We start from the raw sequence: 22,281 nt of genomic DNA on the forward strand, positions 1-22,281 counted from the left end.
AAGTCCTCTTGGTTTGCAGAATTCAGGGTGGTGAAAAGCACCAGTTCTGGAGTCAGACAATCTAGGTTCAAACGTTGTCTCTGCCACTTCCTGGCCATGTGACCTTGGGCACATTATAGAACCTTTCTGTGGTTCAGTTTCTTCCTCTTCAAAATAAAACAAGTACAGCATTGCAAATTATTGAGAGATTAAATGAGTCAATACATCTCAATAACAGGCTCACATCCCTTATAATTTTCACAATTCTGAAATCCAAAAGGCTCTGAAAACAAAAATGTTCTCATAAGTTTGCAGCAAATTATTTGGTGGCAAAATGTGACTTGAGACTGTGTCACCTTTATTCCACTTGATGGGATGCAGAGAAAATGTGCCTGATTTTAGGTTCTGACTCAGACCCTGCAGAGGGAGTTATACAATATGTAGCATAAGCACCATATTTAATCTCTAAAATCTGAAAAATTCTGATTTCTAAAACGCATACACCCTCAAGGCAATCAGATAAAGAATTGTGGACCTGCCCTTAGAACAATATCTATCTCATATGTAGGGTAAAAATGAGTTACCTATGCTCAGTAGAGCCCAGAGGGCTCATGTAATGCTACCAATTCCCTAAGCCCATTTTCTAGAAAGGATGAATGAAGAGACAGGAGTAATGGCAAAGGTCAACATAGGCAGTCATAGCTCTTTTTCATTAGTCAAATAAAGGTTTTTCTGGCTGTAACACAGTCTGTCCTAACCTCCTGAAATGGTTGAACACTCAATGCTGGGTATCAATCTGTAAACATTTATAAAATCAGTCAACAAGTATTCGTTTAGCACCTACTGTATACTTGGTGATGTCGACACTACATGGTCCTTGTATACTTACCATGGAGATGAAGAAGACAAGGGTACAGTTAGGAAACAAAATGGTATGCAAAAATGTGCTAAATGACAGTGGCATAGGCTACATGCTGAGATCAAAGGGGCTTTATAAAGACAGTGGGATGAATTACAGACAGCTAGTTATATGATCTTGGGGTCTTGAGACTCAATTTCCTCATCTGTAAAATAGGATTGCTGTGAGGTTAGCAATATTTTATGTATAGTGCCAGATATATAAGTTGTGAACAAATATTATATTTTTTCTCTGTAAATTGGCTGTTGAGAAATGGTCAAGGCACTTGAGTGGGTATGAAGATGAATTGACTGTATGTTGCCTAGAGTACAGGTTGGATATGTTGAGGACATTGTCAGAACTTAGAAGAGTGAGGCCAAGTAGAGTGACACAGTGGAGGGGAAGGGGAGGTTGGGCAGAGATATTATGGAAAGTCTTACCTTGAAGTAATGAGAAATAGGGACCTGTGAATAATTTTTGAGTAGGGAATAACATGATAAAAGAATAGTGCTGAAAATTATTATTTTTTGAAAGGTAGAGGGTTGGGAGGATTGGGAAGGTGGGAAGCAGCTAAGAGTGTAGAACTGCAATCCAGCACAGGCCTAGACTCTAGGAGGAGGGGGGTGAGTGGAAATGACATCTTTTGCACTGAGGGAAACAACAGAAAACTCTCATGGAGCATTGCTATTTACCACCCTAATAAAGTGTCTTATTGCAACTTGACAGGCAAGTACTGGGACAAATAAAAATTCAAAATTCTTCTACCTCTGCTTCTCAAAAAGAAGCTTACATGCATGTACAGACTTGGCTCTTTGAGTATGGTGGTGGCACAGTGAAATATAAAGCATCTTCTAAACACAGCAGTAATTGTTCTGGCAGTTCAGAACAACCAGGGCTAGCTTGGCTGTAGCCTAAGGTCTTAGATGTCAGAGAAATCTATCCTGCCCTCTTAAAAAATTCAAGGTCAAACATGTTTCTGCAGACACTTCCAACTTTTCCTTGTCCTGCCCTGGTTTTCCCTGGGAGATTTTATAGGCTAAAGAAGTCAGAGTGTGCTTCTTTGTCCCAGGGATGAAATGACTATCATGTGATGTGACGATTTCTTAGCCATTGAACATGAGATCATGATCATGATCTTGAGATCATGGCTTCTGCACAGGAACAAGGACAGGTAGAGAGATATGCACTATGTTTTATTTGTACAAAATGCATTTTGGCAAGTTAAGTGATTTTCCCCCATTCTTTTTGTTATGGAGTACATATGGCTTACTATTCACTTCCCAAAGTCTCCTTGAAGCTAAAGGACTGCTTGAAGCCACTATGCAACTAATACTTACAGTATTAACATAGCACCTGGCAGGTATTTAAAAATACGTTAATTGAACTTGAACCATTGGTGCAGTAAAGTAAATGTAACTGTCTTTCTATTTTCCATGTGTTATGGTTATAGAGATAGCCTTAATTAAAAAGAAATCAATTAACCTACTCCTTGGCCACCCACCCAAGGCCATAAAACACAGTTGAAGGGGATCACGAAGGAAGGTGAAAGGTATTAAATACTGACTAGGAACAGTAATTTTTAAAAAATGATTGGAATACTTGGACTACATTTTTAAAAGTTGAAATTTATTTTACACATATGCTCAACTGGGTATGCAGTGTATGCCTCTAGATTTGCTGATGAAACCCTCCTTAAGGAAGGCAGATGAAAACAAAATTTTACCAGAATTAGAGAAATGGAGTACTGTAGTGATTTATTGATTTATTTTGCCACCAAAGGCTTTTACCTGTTTGTTTTAAATGTTATCTGGTTAATTTTATGTTTAAAATTGACTGGGCTAAGAGATGCTGGTAAAATACTATTCCTCGTGTCTGTGAGGGTTTCTGGAAGAGATTTGCATTTGAATCTGTAGACTGAGTAAAGATCAACTTCACAATGCTGGTTTGCATCATCCAATTCATTGAGGGTGTGAACTGAACAAAAAGGCAGAGGAAGGGCAGATTTGCTCTCTGCTTAAGCTGGGGCATCCCTCTTCTCCTGTCCTTGGACATCAGTGCTCCGGTTCTTGAGTCTTTGGACTGGGACTGAACTACACCACTGGCTTTCATGGTTCTCATTTGTAGATTGCATATCATGGGACTTCTTAGCCCTTATAACCACATTAGCTCAAAACTTTCTCCTCCTATTCAATTCCATATTGTCTTTTAAAATGAAGGCGTCACAAGATCTGTTGTGTGTGTAGTTTCTGGAAAGGTACCCAGGTGAGTATCAGGTGTACCAGGAACATTTCAAGTGCCACTTGCGTAGATTTAGTTGTGAAAATTCAGAACTGCACACTTAAAAGTGTCCCTGCCTCTCTTGGGCATGCACACACGTACAATTTGAATACAAGGAAAATGTTATCACAGAATTTTAGGCAGCATTAAGTCCTATCATCTCTTTAGCACAGCAACTCTATTCATCTGCCCTTTACAGGCAGGCTTACCTCCTGCCACATTCCCATCACTGGAGGTTCGCTCTGTGGCTAGTAGGTCCTCTTACAATTCTGTCTTCAGACACTATCCTTTTTTCTTGGTACTTATCTTTTAGCCCATCTATAGCATCATCTCCTCTTGAAAGCTTTAACTTTCTCCTTCCCTCCTCTTCTGGCATTTCATGTTCTTCTCTGTTATTTCTATCATCCTCTTAGAAAACAGCAGTGAACACTGCAGTAACCTTGCTTTAAAAGTTCATCTTTTTGGCTATGCTTTTTATAAGCAATGAATTGTACATACAATCCAGTATTGTTTCACTGCTACTGGAGTTTTGAGATATCATTCCAGGTTCACATCCAAGGATGTTATGTAATTTTTGTTGGTATATCTCATATGACAATATCCCCACATTACAATGAGGCAAACAGCCAGAGCTTCTGCTAAGCAAGGTAACCATACACAAAACAGATGCAACTCCAGCAAAAAGCACAATGTCTTAGTGTGCATGCAAACTGCAAAGTATGAAGAATATACTTTGCACTAAGCTTTTCAAAATACTGAGAACAGGTATAAGAACCTCATTATTATTTGAGACCATGGCCTCTGAACCACTAGTGGACTAGTAAAACGGGGGAGATTTAGGGCAGGAGGATAACTGAGACATCAAATGCACTTTCAGTAGCTTTTTATGCTTTTCATTGGGCTACAAACTGTTTTTGAAAAGTTAACTATATGCTAACTATGAGCACCTAATTTGAATAGGAGAGTGCACAATTTCTACATGTATACTAGAACACTGACATTTACATGTGCACACACACCTATTCTGAGAAGATTTAAGTTTGGAGGTGACATTCAGAAGGTCTACAATATTGAAGAAAGGGAGGTTTTTTCCTCAAGCTATTAGGAAGTTAGAATTGGAGTTCTGGTGTTTTGGAATTCCATATTCAGAAACTAAAAAAATTGTATTTAACCTTAATTGAACTAACCCAGGAAAGGTAACTTACAGGCACACCTCATTCTATTGGTTTGCTTCATTATGCTACTCAGATACTGCATTTTTTCACATATTGAAGGTTTGTGGCAAACCTGTGTCAATTCTATTCATTCCGTTTCTCTAAAAGTATTTGCCCACTTTATGTCTGTCACACTTTGGTGATTCCTGCAATATTTCAAATATTTTCATTATTATGTTATGCTAATCTGATCAGTGATTGACTCATTCAAAGCTCAGATGATGGTTAGCCCTTTTTAGCAATATTTTAAAATTAAGGTATGTACATTGATTTCTTAGACATAATACCACCGCACACTTAAGTGCAAACATATTTTTATATGCACTAAGAAACCAAAAATTAATTTGACTTGCTTCACTCCAATTATCTGCTTCATTGCAGTGGTCTGGAACCAAATACACAATATCTCCAAGGTATGCCTGTAGTCACAGGTAGAACAAGTGAGCATTTCTTTTAAATCTTGATCCTAATTTTTTTTTGAGAATTTTAAAAATGTTTATTTTTGAGAGAGAGAAAGAGAGAGTGAGTGGGGGAGGGGCAGAGAGAGAGGGAGAGACAGAATCTGAAACAGGCTCCAGGCTCTGAGCTGTCAGCACACAGTCTGATACAGGGCTCAAACTCACTCACTCAGGAGTGAGATCATGACCTGAGCCAAAGTTGGACCTGAACCGACTGAGCCACACAGGCACCCCAATTCTAATTTTCAAAGGCAGTATTTGACAGGATAGATTTTGCACTAAAGTAATAAAGAACTCTTACACAAAGCAAAAAACAAAACAGGTTTAATGATTAGAACAGATGAATTAGTAGGTTTATATAACCATTAACTAAGGGAAACCCTAGAACCAGAAATAAGGATTTTAAAATTGCATGCAAAGTCTAGTTACCATAAAAACCAAAGCAATACCAAAATATCTCAGCTTCCTAGCATAGACTCCAGATATTCTTTATTTCCAACTCTTGGTAATCAAAATATGTACACTTTTGCATGCTACTGGTAGTGGAGGAGTAAGATTATTTGTATAGGACTACAATTATGTTTCACAGTTGGGAGGGCACATAAAGAAGTGTCTTCCTCCACTTTGTTGGGCCCATCTTAAAAAAAGGCACTCCCTAAGGTTCCTTGGTAACACCTTTGCTAGGTTTCTTAATTACTCACATAATCTTTACGTGTAAAATTACTGGTCCACTCATTTCACAGATCTGGGAACCACAAGGCATTGGAACTGTTTAACTCACATGCCAAAAAACTGGCTTTCTTAAGAAATGACCAAAACTTTGGAGAAGCAGTTAAAAAAAGAAAGGAAAAAAAAAAAAAACAAAAACAAAAACACCTGGGGCTTTGTTTCCTTGAAAATGTAATCATATGCTTAATTACTAGGCTTTGGCATGCACAGCCAGACACATCATGGAACTGAAAGAACCACCATATAATGGTGGCAGAGGACTTTCTTGAATAATTACGCTACTTTTCTACCTTCAGCTCCCTTGCACCAATGCAACTTTGTCCTTCTCCCCTTTTTAATTACAACACCAAGTGCTCTGAACCTGGGTTTGACCTCTCTGCTGAAAGATGTGTTAGAAAAGGATGCTTATTTTTTTTTTTTTTTAGAAAAGGATGCTTAAATAAATTACTGAGTCTTTCTCTATGATCATCAAAACAAAGAGTAATGGAAGTCTTGAGCTGCCTGTGGGCAGTTGTCCACTATTCACAGAATCTTCAGAAACAATTTGCCTGAGGCCAAGGAGAATTTATCACTAAACCTGACTCATGTTGAGCCATACTGAAACCGCACTTGGGTAGCTAGTCTCAAGTCAAACTGCGCTCGAACATGTCTTGACATTTATTGCATCCACGTAGAGTGCAATTTTTGATGCTGAATCAGAGATATGCGGCAATTGAAGGCTTCACCACAAGCATCACATTCGTGGGTTTCTTGGGTTTTCACCTCTGCGTGGATCTTCTGATGGTTGACAAGGCTGCGCTGTTGACTAAAACTTTTGTCACACTTCTCACACTTGTAAGGTTTCTCTCCTGTGTGTATTCGCTGATGCTGAATAAGGCCTGAGTTCCGGCTAAAGGCCTTCCCACATTCATCACATTTATGGGGTTTATTACCTGTGTGAACACCCTGATGTCGAATAAGGTTACAAAGTTGACTAAAGCTTTTGCCACACTGTCTGCATAGATAAGGTCTCTCACCAGTGTGGATTCTCTGATGTTCAATAAGAAATGAGCTCCGACTGAAGCTTTTCCCACATACAGTACATAGATAGGGCTTTTCACCAGTGTGTATTCTTTGATGTTGTACAAGATGAGCACTGACACTAAAAGTTTTCCCACATTCATCACATTTATAAGATTTTTCCTTGGGATAGACTTCCTGCTGTATAACAAGACTGCAATTTGGATCAAAACTTTCCTTAGTTTCATTGTATGAGTAATTCTTCTCTCTGGTGTGGATTCTCTGATGCTGAATAAGACCTGAGCTTCTACTAAAGGCTTTTCCACATTCCTCACATTTATGGGGTTTGTCTCCTGTGTGAATCCTCTGATGACGAGTAAGGTTGCACAGTTGGCTGAAGCTTTTCCCGCACTCTTTGCACTGATAAGGTCTTTCACCTGTATGGATCCTTTGATGTTCAATAAGAAATGAGCTCCGACTGAAGCTTTTTCCACATTCAATACAAAGAAAAGGCTTCTCACCAGTGTGGATTTTTTGGTGTTGTATAAGGTATGTACTTAATCTAAAAGCTTTTCCACATTCACCACATTTATGGGGTCTTTCCCCAGTGTGAATTCTCTGATGTTCAACAAGTAATGAATTTCGACTAAAGCTTTTCTTACATTTGGTACAGTGATAGGGTTTCTCACCAGTGTGAGTTCTCTGATGTTCAATAAGGTGTGATTTCCAACTGAAGGCTTTCCCACAGTCACTACATTTATGGGGTTTCTCACCTGTGTGGATCCTTTGATGTTTAACAAGGCTCCTTCTCTGGCTGAAGCTCTGTTTACACTGATTACACTGATAGGGTCTCTCTCCAGTGTGGATTCTCTGATGTCTAATAAGGGTTGAGCTCACACTAAAGGTTTTTCCACAATAATTACACTCATAGGGCCTTTCCCCAGTGTGAATTCTCTGATGTTCAATAACAAACGAACTGCGACTAAAACTTTTCCCACATTCATTGCACTGAAAAGGCTTCTCACCAGTATGGACCCTTTGATGTTGAATGAAATGGGCCTTGCGGACAAATCCCTTTCCACATTCTTCACATTTATGGCATTTCTCTTCTGGGTTTGGTCTCTTACGAATAATGTTAGTATTTCCTCTGAACATTCTCTGTTCCTGGGCCAAAGATTCCCTTGGTATTTCCCATAAGAAGATTCCTCTCTGTTTATCTAACCTACCAACAAGTTCAAAGGTTTCTCTACCTATGGGATCTTGGTCAATTTCACTTTTGATTCTTGTAACTATTACACCCTGTGGTTCCACTTCTTCCTCAATTTCCTCAATTTCTTGTTTTACAGTTGGCTCCTCATCCTTATCTCTGTTTAAAACATCTGGAATAATAAATAGAAAATAGAAAATAGAAAGATTAGCCAGGCTCTTTGCTAGCAAGGAGAAATGCTTAGGAAAATAAGATTAAGATAAATTAATCCACTACATCTATAAAATGTGGATGATTACTTCACAGTATTGTTGTAAAAATTAAATTAGTTCCTATACATAAAGCATTTAAGACCATACCTGGCAAAGAATACAAGCTATGTAAATATTATTATTAGTTACCTGATGAAAAGTTTTTCTTAGAGAAGGGGTGTGAAGAGTGTTGTTTTTTTAACGGAGCAAGCTTTGAAGTTTTAATTTTTTTTAGTAATCTCTACACCCAACATGGGACTCAAACTCACAACCCCAAGATCAAGAGTCACATGTTCCTCTGAATGAGCCAGATGGGTGCCCAGAAAAGAGTGTTTTTATGAGGCAAATGATAAGTTAGTGGGGGTAAGCAGAGTTGGGAGGAAGGGCTGGTGATCAACAGAGAATTATGCAAGGTAAGATGGGCCAACAATGAAATAAAACAAATAGTGGTGTGATGAATTAGTCTGTCAAAGAAGAAAGGATGACACAGGAAGAAAACAGTAGGTTCTGGGAAATTTGGGATGAAACAACATTGCTGGAGTGTGAGCAGATTAAGTAACTGACAGAAAGGAACACAAAATGATGTTGAGAAAGATAAAAGACAAAAACCAGGAAGAAACAATTAATAACAATTTACTTATTAAATAAAAAAATAAAAATAAAATTAAAAAAAAAAAGAATTTACTTATTGCAATCAAAAGCATGCCAGGCATTGTGTAATGATTCAGTATTCAAAGATAAGGCATGAAACTTCCTACCAAATAAAATGGATGACAAGTATCCTGGGGAAAGAAAATAAAATGGTAAAGTATTAAGTAAAGCAATTCCTGTATCAAGAGACAAAACAGCTTTAAAAAAATGGGTTGGAGTGATATGGAGTCTATGATATAGAATGACAAAAATAAATACAAAGGAACACAGTCAAGGTTAATGAAAGAAACAGAGAAAAGCAGTGTGTGGTAACCTCACCTACCACAAATCACCCCACGTTCTTCAAGTATACATGATTCTTACTCTTCCAAAGATGTAAGAGCCACATTGGAACCATCTGGTTCCAACTGAGAGTCTCTAAGACATCTGAGAAATGAAAATCTTGCATGTGTTAAGGAAAGATAACATAATGGTCTACAATGTAAACAGAGTGGCATATAGAACACTTAAGTCTGCCTCTGACTTCTTTCTTTTCTCTCTTGCTTTCTGCTGGAAAATTCCACATATTTGGTTGATCACTACCAAATATATATTTGGCCGTAAACAATTTCCTTTTTTAGACTTCCTCTTTTCTCTTAATTTTCTAAAACCTTCTACCTTTGGAGTCATCTTCGAATTTTCTTTTCACTCACTTTAAACCAGTCATTAAGTTATTTTATTCCAAAAAGCTTTCTCTTATTCCTCTAAGAAACTAGTAGAAACTTTATTTTTGCTTATACTACTTACAGTCTTCTCTCTCAAATTCACTTCACTGGACTGCTTTCTTTCACACAATGAAAAAGGATCAAAGAACTCCCTCAACTTTCTGCCCCCTTCCTATAAAATTATATGCAATGGCACATGAAAATCTATCCCATTCCTATCCAAGCTGAATTCATCTACGTTCTCTTTATCCCACTGTCTCTGAGTGTTTGTTCAATTATTAGCATTTTTTCCCTCTTTCTTCCATCTGTACTCTCCATTGTCCAATATATCAACATGCATACAAATATGCTCAGCATACAAATATGTCCAACTATATCTTGAACTTGAAATCCTTCTCTTAATGAAATCCAAATTTGTGAAATAAAATTTTAACTCTGTAGCTCTCCATTTCCCAACTATGTTTTCCATGCCCAACATCTTCCCATTCAATCTGTTCTATAACCTACTGTGAAATCTGGCTTTGGTTTCCGGCATCTAGAGATGCTTCTTATGATATCACCAATAACTCTTGAATAACAAATACAACAAACATTTTTCAGTCCTTTATTCAGCAGCATCTGACACTGTCGATTATTCCCATTTTGACACTGTTTTTGGTTTCTATGCTGTTGCTGTATTTGGTTTCTATGCTGTTGCTGTATGCTGTATGTATGTATTGTTGTATGTTGCATTTTTCTAGTCCCCTCCCTACTTTTTCTTTGGCCTTTTCTAAAAAATCTCCTTCATGTATTTTTCTTCCTTTGTCAACCGCTGTTTGACAAGGTTACTGTTACCAATAATGTTTACATTCCTTTCTTTTAAGCTTATTTATTTATTTATTGAGAGAGAGAGAGAGAGAGAAGAGACACAGAATCCCAAGCAAGCTCTCCACTGTCAGTGCAGAGCCTGACAGGAGGGCTCAGTCTCACAAACTGAGCTCATGACCTTAGCCAAAGTCAAGAGTTGGATGCTTAACTGACTAAGCAACTCAGGTGCCCCACCCATGTTTACATTCTTACCTTGCTCTATATTCATACTCACGATATCGCCACTTACATGCCTCAAAAAGGGCTTGCAATTAACATGATCCTCATCATCTGCTGTCATGTAGGTCTCTACCTCTAATTATCTTCTCTTAACGGGCATCCTCATCCATTACCCAAAGTAGAAAATCTTCCTAGATTTCTCCATTTTTCTTTTTGTTACCCAATCACCAAAACCAAAGATCCGACTCTCTAGCATCTACCTTCTTCCCATGTTTTCTCTGGATGATGCAAAAGCCATCTAATAATCCTTCACTCTAGTCTTTAAGCTGCCCCCACAGTGTACCTACTTAGCTGCATCCAGAGAGACGTACAAGAAATGGAATTCCAGTCACATCACCACCTGTAGGTTCACTAGTACTCTATCATCTCTAGGATCAAATCAAAGCTCTTTACATTATGGTACTCAGTGCTTCACAACAGGTTCTCTAAACCTCAAGTCACCCTTCTACCCACTTTCTCACACTGGAATTGGGCAAATTGCTTATGTTAATGTTTTATACCATTTCATTGCATATCTCGTCTACTCAATGTCCCCCAGCATTGTTTACCTGGCCAACTCTTGGTTGCTCTTTAGGACTCAATTCAAAGCAACAGTTCCTCCACAAAGCCTTCACTAAGTCCACTAGACAGATTAGGTGTTCTGTTTTATCACCAGTCCTCATCCACAACTGTATTACAGCTATTACTGCCCTGCTGTTTTAACTGTTTGTGTTCGTCTCTTCTATGGGTTTGTAAATTCCTTGTGAGAAAGGGAAGACTCTTTTAATGTTTACCCAGTGGTTACTGTTCCAGGGGTTTTACTCAAAGGAGTAAGACAAATTCTTATTTGCAGACAATATGAATGTCTAACTAAAATTTCTAGAAGAATTAAGTGAAATATAATAGCAACATGAAGACTAAGCTATAAAATAAATACTGGTACTTACTACCAAGGATAACCAGTTGGGAAAGGTTATAGAAAAATAAAATATGCTTTTCATGAAAACAAAACCATAAAACCTATAAATAAATCTTACAAGAACTGTATGAGATCCACAGAGATAAACCATAAACTTTTTCTGAAGGACTTAAGACAGACAAATAGAGTCAACCAAATTGCTAAAGAGATTCAATATTATAAGGATCTTAATTCTTCCTAAAACAATCTATGAACCCAACTGTATTCCAATCAAAATCTTATGAACTAATTAAAAACCCCAATGAATCTAAATTTCAACTGGAAGAATGCAGAAAACTAGCTAAGTGTATCCTGGAAAAGAATTTAAGAGAATGATTTATCATGCTAGATATAAAATGCAATATATTACTAAGTAAAATAGAGATGCTCTGGTACAAAAATAAGCAGGTCAAACAGATAGGTAAAGAAAACAAGTGACTTCAGTCTTGTACACAAAGCAGCACAGAAAGGACTATCTGTGAGATCTGGGCTTGTTAGCTATAATCACCTTCTGAGGTCTCTGCCATGCTTGTCTTATGTTCCCATCCTGTGATCATAGCTAATTTGTCTAGAGTACCGCTGACTCAAAGTGCATCTCTCCCAGGAATTTGGAATTAAAAATGAAATATGCAGTTATTCTGAACATGACAGAATTGTAACCTATCAACTCAGAAGCTATAGGGACAAAAGCATGTGGATATGAGGAGGAAAGACTAATCTACCAAGGAGAAAGAAACAAAATGCAAGGGTTAATCACTGACTTCCTGAGCGCACCAATTTTTGGGTTTAGTCCTTTTCTGATATCCAGTTGCAATCATGCTTATATATCCTATGAGCCACCTATGTCCCTACAGTAAGTTCTCTTGTTGGCTTAAGCTAGTTTGAGTTGATTCCTATAATCTTTAATCCGTTTTAATAATATGCTAGCTGAGGAGAGAGACAAAAAGCAAGGAAATGGTAAAGTGGAAGTGGCTAAACTTTAGGAAAGAACAAGAGTTACCACACATTTTCTAAAAAGGGCCAGACAATAAATATTTTTAGCTTTGTTAGCTAAAAATGGTCTCTGTTGCAACTATTCGACTCTGTCACTATAGCGTGAAAGTAGTGTCAGATAATACACAAAGGATTGGGCATGTCCATGTTCCAATAAAACTTTATTTATAAAAATGGACAGTGCCAGATTTGGGCTGTGGACCATAGTTGCTAACCCTAGTATCCAAAAAAGTATAAAAAGAACAGTTTTCTTGGTAAAAGAATGACAGAATGGGGAAGACTTGCATTCTTAGCACTAGCACAGTGCTTGATTAACTATTTATTGAATGGATGAGTAGTTGAGCAAATAACTGAAAAGAGACTATAATCAAAGAACTGAAGCAATGAGATTAAGGTCTTACAGGTACAGCAATTCCCAATTCTGTCAAGGTCCAATAAGGTTAAAGCAGACTGAAAAGGAGTCATTAAAATTAAAGAAGTCCAGTTCATTTCAAAGAACTGAGATCAAGCTGTCAGCTGTATTATCAATGTTGTTACTAAAGCTTTTAAGTAAAAGTCAGCATGGAAAGGAGAAAGGTATTAAATAAAGGACCAAAATTAAAACTGGAAAAGTATTGTATTAAGTAAAGCAGCAAGATGAAGTGCAGGAAAACACTTTATTAGCAAAGTTAAGGGGGCACCTGGGTAGCTCAGTCATTTAAGTGTCAGGTTTTGGCTCAAGTCATGATCTCGCAGTTCGTGATTTTGAGCCCCGCATTGGGCTCTGTGCTGACAGCTCAGAGCCTGGAGACTGCTTCAGATTCTGTGTCTCCTCTCTCTCTCTCTCTCTCTCTCTCTCTCTGCCTCTCCCCCACTCATACTATGTCTCTCTCTTTCTCTCAAAAATAAATAAACATTAAAAAAATTAAAGAAAAAAAGGTTAAGTAATTGTGATTTTTCATCAAGGGAATGGAGACAGAGTCTACAGAGGAAGATGAAAAGATTGTGGAGGGAGAAAGAACTGATAAAAAGCTGTAGTTCAGCTAAAATGAGAGCCTGAAAGTAGATCACAGATGGGCTCACTGCCATGCCTTCATCCATATGGTACTCACATTTTACAGTAGTAGGGACAGGCAAGACTGGGCATTTGCCTGGTTCTATCAACCAGGATACCATATGTGTGGATAAAGCTGGCAGTGACTCAGAGACACCATGGCATATTGGGAGAAAAAAATCAGCAGCTGATCTGGCTAGAGACTGAAGTGGTGTGCAGGAAATAATAGATGATGTTAGAAAGCTAGGCAGGGGCTATTTAGAGAGGCCCTGGTAGGTAGGACAAGAAATTAAATTTTTTATTAAGCTCTCAGGAATCAGAAATTGTAAGCAGTTAACTAACAAAATCACTTTGGTGGCAGTGAATAGAATGTATTAAAAGAAAGGGAGTTGGAGGCAAGAGGCTAGTTTATGGGCTAATGCAATAATCTGTTCAAGAGGTACCGATCTTTTTCTTGTTTTTATGTTTATTTAATTTTGAGAAAGAGAGAAAGGGAAAGATAGTGTGTAAGTGGGGGAGAGAGGCAGAGAGAGAGACACACACAGAATCCGAAGCAGGCTCTAGGCTCCGAGCTGTCAGCACACAGCCTGATGCAGGGCTTAAACCCACGAACTGCGAGATCATGACCTGAGTCAAAGTTGGATGCTTAACCAACTGAGCCACCCAGGAGCCACAAGAGGTTCTGAGTCTTAAGTATAGTAATTCAGTTATACAAATATTTAAAGGCATATAATATATACCTGGTTCTGTGCTAAGTGCTGGAGAAATCAAATGAAAAAATATATAGTTACCATCCTCATGGAGACCAGTCTGGTTAGAGAAATAACATAAAGAATGACTAGAGTACAGTCATTTGATAAATTGATTGTAAACTGTGCATACAGTTGAGAAATTCAACAGAAGTGCAGCACAGTGCAATACATGGCAGCACAGAGAAAGGAGTACTTAATTCTGAAGAGAAGGGCCTTGAGATCTTAATGGATTATTTGAGACTGGCCAGGTGTGAGTTATTTATGTGGTCTTCAAAAGGAGATGATGAAGATTTTGGAGCTCTTAGAGAAGATAATAGGTATGATGACGATAGCAATCAACATTTATATTATACTTAGTACATGCTAACCAGTGTCCTAAGTGCTTTACACATATTAACTCAGTACTCACAGTAACTCTAAGAAGTAAGTGCTATTATTACTGCCATTGGGTAAAAAAGCAACAGGCATGGAAAGGTTATATAATCCATCCATGGTCACAAGGCTTCTAAGTGGTGGAACCAGGACTTTTGCTTAGGCAGTTAGGCTTCAATTGCTTCTCTTAGGTAGAGATAAAGATTTGGGACTCATCACAGTGGTAGGTGATGACCTGACTATAGATAAGGTTCGCCAAAGAAAGCACATAGATGGAGAGGAAGGCAATACAAGTAAGCAATAAAGAGCTTCAAATACATAAAGAGAGGTGAAATAAAATAAGGTCCAAGTGTCTATTCCATTTGACAATTAGGCTATTAAAGTAGAATGTTAAACAATTTAAGGGGAAGGGTAGAGGCAAGAGAAGGGGCTTAGAGATAATGGTAGGGAAAGTAAAGAATACACATTAACTACTCTTACAAAAACTTGGCTGTAAGTGAACAAGGAGCAGGTTACAGGCTCTCTCAAAGGACAGCCACCCCCCCCGGCCCTACCTTCCCCAACTGGAAGAGTCATAAACATACCCATCACCAAAATAAAGGTACCAGAGGAGAAGGAATAGAGACTGAAGTTGTAAGGGGGGGGAAAAAAAAAAGATGACGGATAGGTTCTTGGAAAAGTGAGGAAAAAGGAGCAGACTTAAGCATACACACGAGGGGCAGAAAGTTAGAGTTCATATTCAGTGGCCTCTATCTTCTGTGAAACAGAAAGTGAGGTCTACTACTGAGTGATGGACCCAAGGAAAACTTTTTTAAGTTTTTGGAATAGTCACTAAAGGGAAGAAGAGAATGAGCAAATCAATGATAAAAAATCGGCTGAGATGTGAAAACCCACTGGAGACTATTAGAAAAGCCATGCATATATCCAGGGCATTAATCCTTTCAGTTACACAATTTCCCCTGCTGTGCTTGGCAACTCAGGAGAAAAAGCTGATTTTATAACCAATACAGAATATGAAGTTTGCAGAATGGGTAGAGCACAATGACAAGGTGGCAAGAGAGCATGCTGGTGATAATTCATACGTAGGTCCATGGAACAGATGAAGAGGTGAAGTTAGAAGAGGACTGATAATCTGGGAGGAAAAAGGAGAAATCAAGGAACAAGTAGCATGACTGGGAATAAGCTGGTTTGGGAGGAAACGAGTAGGAGATGTAGAAGCGTAAGAAATTGTATTAAGCTCTACATGGGCAGAGATCATGTCTGTTTTGGTCACCCCTGTTTAGTTATGGTCTAAGATAAAAACAATGGCTGAAGAATTTTCAAAGACTAAGATACTGGGGCTTAAGATTTGCCTGCCTTGACAAAATTGAGGGTTTGATCACTGATGGGATTTGCTGAACAAAAAAGGAAAGCAAGGTTCCTGAAGACAACGTGGTCAGGATATAGCAAGGCTTAAACAATGGCTGCATCATTGATGGCATAGGTTAGCATAGAGAGATTCTGAAATGTGACAAAATCTACGTGTGACAGACCAAACAATGTTGGCAGATGACAGCAGAAGAGAACTGGGTGGGTAGAGCAAGACTGCTGAAGCCTCCAAAGGGAGAGTTTGTTTGAAGGGTTAAAACTAACGCTTTGGGAACAACACTGAAAAGCCAGGAGAATAGTAACTTCTCCCTTCCAGCCTTGAGACAAAGGATAGGGAAAAAGGAGGATGTGGGAGAGTAAGCAGCCTCTGCCAGAGAAGTGGTGTCCTTGGGAAAGTGCCAGTTTTCAGTTAAGGCCAGGAAGGGTAAGGAACATTATGTGAAGAAGAACAGGGGCTCCAGAAGGCAGAGTGAAAAGGGGTGGGAGGAAAGCAGTGGGAGGATGAGCCAGGAGGGAAAGTGCAGAGCAGTATGGGAATGAGATTATGAAGATAAGAAGCCAGAAAGGCTTGTATTTTGGTTTTTGCAAGGACACTACAGACGAGAGTCATGGAAACAATTAATGGCCAAAATGTTTGAATCTGAACTTTGGAACAAAGCAGTTTTGGTACTCGTGGTGGTTCAAGTGTTCTCAGGGTCTGATTTCTTATAGCTTCTTAGATATTTTAATCAGAGAAACAAAAGATTCTTACCCAGTGAGACCAGGTTTCCATAATTCTCCATCATGACATCTTTATACAGGCTTCTCTGAGCTGGATCCAGATAATCCCACTCCTCCTGGGTAAAAAACACAGCCACATCCTCAAATGTCAGCAACCCCTGAAATAGTACGATTTCTGTAGTCAGTTCTTGTTGTCTCAAGGACAATTCTACCACTGAAAGTAGCCGAAGCAATCACTTATCAGAGCCGGGTAGGCTAGGAGGAACATGATTACCCAGAGATCCAAATTGGGCCCAATTCTGTATCAGATAAGCATCTCCAACTAGAGGGCAACTGAACTGGATCCTGGTCGTCAGTAGTGATGGTCCTAAGGATAGAGCTTTTCTGGCTGAATAATTATACCCTAACACTTTTATTTTAGTAAGTTGCCCCAAGGCCTCCCCAAGTTTCCTGCACCTCATTACCCGGCTCCATCCAACTCTATTAGCAGTGGCTTGAGACCCTGTTCAATTCAATTGCAGGAAGTTCTCTAAGCGTCTACCTGGGGTCCTAGCTTCGTGACAGGCGCACAAGACACAGGGAAGAGTCAAAAATGGTGTCTCATCTGGAAGAACTCACAAATGAGAGCGCTTGTTTGCAGCATTACTAATTTTCTTCAGCTAATTTATCAAGTCGCTCTTGAAACGAAGGGCCAAGTGGGCGATTTGGTCGCGAGGCGCAATCCGGACCACTACGAAGTACTTCCTTGCACAGCGCTGGCCTTAAAGACCACGGTCGTGGGGATGGGGGCGGGGGGGCAGGGTGGGTAGCGCGGCCTAGCTCCAGTAGTGGCCAGAGAACAGGGATACCCAGAGGAGCGACTTACCTTTGGCTCCGGCGGGGGGCTCGGGGAGGCCATCTCCAGGACAGAAAATTAGGACGGGAACCCGGGAAAGCCGCAAGGAAAGGAGCTTCTCGTGAGGCCTACCCGGCCGTTGGAAATTAGGCCCCACGAAGGCGAGGCCTCCAGGCTGGGTCTGGCCAGGTCCTACCTCGGTCCCAGAGCGGTCACGACCCCAGCAGCATATCAGACCCACTACTTGGTTGTCCCCCAACTCCAAATTCCCTCCCCACCTAGCTGCGCAGCCTTCCAGGCCTCACTAGAGCCTCCTCCCAGTTGCCAGTTCCTCCTCCTTTCAGCCAAGGAGCGCTATGACCGTCCGCCCCCGGACCAGAAGGCGTCACCCGGAACCTTCCCGGGACGCCCCCCAACTACAACTCCCGTCGTGCTCTGAGAGCGCGCCTCGGTCCAGCCTCCGCCGGCAAGACCCATCGGACTACATTTTCCGGCGTGCAAAGCGGGAGGGAGCCTCTGGGCAGGCTTAACAGGAAAAAGGGAACACCTATCACTAAGCTTACACTTGATTGGCTGGTCTTGGTGCGTCACTGCCGGCTGGGGGCAGAGCCCCAGCCGGTAGCTCTCCTCCGAGATGGCGGCGCTGTCAGTGTCTGGCGTTACCAGAAGAGGCCTGACGTGGATAGTCTTAGGGGCACCACGCAGAGAATTTTGGTCTCGATTCAGGTAAAGCGGAAGGTTAGATGGTGGGTCTCGTTCAGCGAAAGTGAGAGAAACTGAGGAGGATGAAAGGACGAATTCAAAAGTGGGAGTCCTGCTATTAGGACGGTACCCTGGCCCTGCGCCTGACTTGGGATAGGACGAGAAAGTACGTTAGGTTCTGAGTTGAGAGGCTTCAGCGCGGGTGTCCTTGAGTGGTGGGGCCCAGTCTTGGCCTCAGTTTTCTCATCTTATAACGGAAATGCCGCCCCCTTTCCCTTCCACTTAACTCGTTAGTGTAGTAAGCAGACAGTACTGACCGTGTGTTCCAAGCACCGACTGGTATCAGGATACAAGTGGTTCGTTTGGAACGAGTAACATGGAACATGAACGTGAAAGTGCTCGGTAAACTAAGTGCATTTGCGCGGGGTATTTCTTCACAAGCTAGATTCAGAAATGAAGCGTGGCCTCCTCGTTTTTTTCGTTTGTCCATTCATTGATTCATTAACAGATAGTTATTAAACGCCCTCTCTGGCCCAGCATTTCCCTAAGTAGGTTACAGCAGTGGAAGCAAAGTCCCTTCTCAGAGCTTAAGTGCTCTGGCATATGGGGAAACGGTGGCCCCATAGGAAGTATTTTGCTGAAAGCAAGTTAATGGCACAGCTGGAACCAGTCTTTGACTCTCCATCTACTGCTTTTCCCCAACACGGGGCTCAAACCCACAAACTGCGAGATCATGACCTGAGCCGAAGTCGGACGCTCAACCGACTGAGCCACCCAGGCGTCCCTCCTTTTCTTGTCTTTTCTTTTCTTTTCTTTTCTTTTCTGTCTCTCTCTCTCTCTCTCTCTCTCTCTCTCTCTCTCTCTCTCTCTCTTCCTTCCTCCCTCTCCCCCTCCCTCCCTCCCCTTCCTTCCTTCCGTACTTCGTCCTTCCTCCCCCCCCCCCCACATCATTCATTTCTGATGCCTCCCAATTTTTGTAGTGATGACCAGTCCCAGTCAGATACCAGCTCCATGGAAAACAAGAGTGAATAATATTTCATTAAGCACTGAAATAGTGTCTTAGGCAGATTTCCTCACTTTGGCCCATGTACTCAGTAGTAGTTATTCAAGCAGTTTTCAAAGGACCCCAAATCAATAAAACAGGTTTCTGTATTCAGGAGTTTATAATCTGGTACAGTGGTTCTTAACCAGCGATAATTTTGCCTATCAGGGCGTTTGGCAATGTCCTTTGGTTATGACTGGAGCATAGGAGTGCTCCTCACATTTACCCTGCCCTGGGTAGAGGCCAGGGATGCTGCTGAGCATCTTGCAATTACAGGATAGCCTCCTACAACAAAGAATTATCTGGTCCAAAATGTCAAGTGTTTGGGCTGAGAAACCATGATCTAGTAAGAGAAATAGAATGTAAATAAATAAAACTCTGGTACGATGAAGTGTGCTGTGAAAGCAATATAAAGCGCTATACTAGATCAGAGGAATTTATAGTTATATTTGGAGAAATCAAGTAAAACTCCTTGGAAGAGAACAGTTCTGTTCTAGGACTTAAAGTAAGATTTCAATAGGCAAAGATGAAATTGGCATCTCCTGTAGGATGTAACTTGAGGTAACACATGACCTCAGGAAAGTGGGAAACAGAATGTAGTAGTTTAGTGTGGGTAGGGCATGGAGTGTTTCTAGATTTGTAGGACACGAGGTTAGAGCGGTTGGTTGGGTTTGGAAACTGGGAATCCCAGACAGGCGATTTACCTCTTTACGTGTTCTTAGGAATTCTTACAGCATGTGAAATCTGTAAGTAGCTTTTCTTTTCTGTCTGTATCAGCTCAGTTCAACTATAAGCTTCCAAAGGCAGGCACCTATCTTATTCTTCTCTCTACAGTGCCCAGAAGAGTAGTAAGTGTGCAAATTATTGGTTGATTTAGATAGATGGGTAAGATTAGGTCTGGTGTTTGTCAGTTTGTCAGCTGCATTAGTGCAGTTAACCAGAGATTCACATACTTGTTTTTGACCATTCTAGAAAAGAGAAAAAGCTAGTGGTGGCTGAGACAGTAGAAGAAGTGAAGAAAGAGCCTGTTTTGGTGTGTCCACCCTTACGAAGCCGAACATACATACCACCTGAAGATCTCCAGAGTCGTTTGGAATCTTGTGTCAAAGAAATTTTTGGTTCCTCTGTTGGTAATAGTTGGCAGGATGTGTCCCTGGAAGATGACCTTCTGAAGTTCAGTTTCTTGGCACGTTTAGCTGATGACTTGGGCCATGCAGTGCCCAACTCCAGGCTTCACCAGATGTGCAGGGTCAGAGATGTTCTTGATTTCTATAATGTGCCTATTAGGGATCAGTCTAAATTTGATGAACTTACTGCTAGTAATCTGCCTCCCAATGTAAAAATCACTTGGGGTTACTGAGCAGAAGAGGAGCTCATTAAGATCATTTTGTCCTGAGCAAGGGGGCTGGTTATTAATTAGACTTTTGATACGTTACCATGTGAAATGCTATCAGAACTGTTCTCTAAACCCACTTTTTCTGTGGAAGGATGAATTATCTCTTTTTCTCATCATGAATTAACAAGATTTTCTTTTTTCACGTTTGCTGGAACTTTGTTTTTTTAATGGAATCAAGTCTTTAATCATGTATGAAAATTTCCTTCTTTGGAGGACACTGTAATTAAACTTGGGTTTAAGATACAAGGCTATTATATGTTCACACATGGTCTTTATTTTTTACGCATAAATTAGTAGATGCAAAAACAGGTTTTAATCCTGTTAGGACTCTTAAACCTAAGGTGGTATTAATTATGTATAGTACATATACAAATGAGGAAACGTAGATATGTATAAAAGAAATGTAAAAATCTCTGTTGTATATTACAGCAAGTTGTTTCTTTCATTGCTTTACTACAAGAGTAAAAATAGTAGAAAATGATACTGTTCATTCTAGATTAATCTCTTTTGGAATTAAAGTAAATTTCTTGAAGAGTGTTGTGTATTTTTAAATTTTTTAAAGGTGAAATTTGTGGGTTGCCTGAATGTCTCAGTCGATTAAGCGTCCGACTCTTGATCTCAGCTCAGGTCTTGATCTCAGGGTTGTGAGTTCAAGCCCCACTTTGGGCTCCATGCTGAGTGTGAAGCCTACTAAAAAAAAAAGTAAAATTTGCTTTTTGCCTTATCATTTCCTTAATTTAAGTATTATAAACGAAAGAATATATATACCAGCTATGAAGTGCTGTGATTTTTCTTAAAAAAGATATACCAGCTTCTGTATCTAAATGAATATGCTCTTCAAAGGAGATGATGTTTATTTCAAACCCTTTATCTTTTCTGTAACTTTTTATTTTTTTTAATTTATATTTGAGAGAGAGAGAGCACGCAAGCTGTCTGCAAGGGGCAGAGAGAGAGAGAGGAAGACACAGAATCCAAAGCAGGCTCTAGACTCTGAGCTGCCAGCACAGAGCCCAATGCAGGCCTTGAACCCCCAAACCATTAGACCGTGACCTGAGCCAAAGTCAGTTGGTTAACTTACTGAGCCACCCAGGCACCCCTTTTCTGTAACTTTTTAAAAGCAGCTTTGAATACCTATGGGTATCCACTAGGGCGGTAAGTCTTTGCAGACTTTGGTGTACTCAATTTGTGGAAATAACTCAAATAGCAAGTTACCAGACAGTTCTGAATTACAGATGTTAGATGAGGAAGTGATTAAATTAGGGATTCTTTTTGTTTAGATAATGGCTAGAGAGTAGTAAGAGGGAGAAGGAATTTCTTATATTTTACCTTGACTACTTACAGTTCTGAAAGAAAAGTGACAGGTTTTAAACAAAGGAAATTGCATTTATTTTCTTTCCCAGGATGACTGCTTTGAAGAGGGCAAAAATCATGTGGGTGTATAAATTCTGGCATATTAGAAAAATCAGTTACATTACAGTCATGCCCAATAAACATCAGCAGATGATCAGGTTTTTAATAACCTGTACATTAAAGAGCTTTTCAGAAGTCTGGAGTATCAGAGTGTCTGGAGCTTAAATATCAGAGCTATTATATACCTTCTATGTGAGAGGGTTTCAGTATGGAAATATTTGAATTTTACATACAGGATTTGATCATTTCATTTCCCACACAACTTTTA

The 22,281-nt window shown here is 39.9% G+C and overlaps 2 protein-coding genes across 4 annotated transcripts; one reads left to right on the forward strand and one right to left on the reverse strand.

The window, feature by feature from the left end:
* Positions 1–5,133: 5,133 nt before the first annotated feature.
* On the reverse strand, positions 5,134–17,879 carry ZNF189 (zinc finger protein 189). Of its 3 annotated transcripts, none has more exons than XM_015068983.3 (3): positions 17,494–17,879; positions 16,660–16,786; positions 5,134–7,933 (listed from the first exon to the last, which is right to left on the reverse strand). In XM_015068983.3, exons 1-3 carry the CDS (start codon positions 17,524–17,526, stop codon positions 6,213–6,215), a joined length of 1,881 nt encoding a protein of 626 aa, XP_014924469.2. In that variant the 5' UTR covers positions 17,527–17,879; the 3' UTR covers positions 5,134–6,212. The 3 variants fall into 3 exon arrangements, with proteins under 3 accessions (XP_014924469.2, XP_014924471.2, XP_014924470.2); XM_015068985.3 differs by having other exon boundaries at positions 16,660–16,741; positions 17,494–17,876; XM_015068984.3 differs by having other exon boundaries at positions 16,660–16,744; positions 17,494–17,874.
* Positions 17,880–18,032: 153 nt separating this feature from the next.
* On the forward strand, positions 18,033–21,135 carry MRPL50 (mitochondrial ribosomal protein L50). The gene is made up of 2 exons (XM_027039563.2): positions 18,033–18,189; positions 20,180–21,135. The coding sequence occupies exons 1-2, from the start codon at positions 18,098–18,100 to the stop codon at positions 20,565–20,567; spliced, it is 480 nt and encodes a 159-aa protein (XP_026895364.1). The 5' UTR covers positions 18,033–18,097; the 3' UTR covers positions 20,568–21,135.
* The last annotated feature ends 1,146 nt before the right edge of the window (positions 21,136–22,281 follow it).

Source organism: Acinonyx jubatus, chromosome D4 (genome assembly GCF_027475565.1).
Source record: "Acinonyx jubatus isolate Ajub_Pintada_27869175 chromosome D4, VMU_Ajub_asm_v1.0, whole genome shotgun sequence".
NCBI classification, from domain to species: domain Eukaryota; kingdom Metazoa; phylum Chordata; class Mammalia; order Carnivora; family Felidae; genus Acinonyx; species Acinonyx jubatus.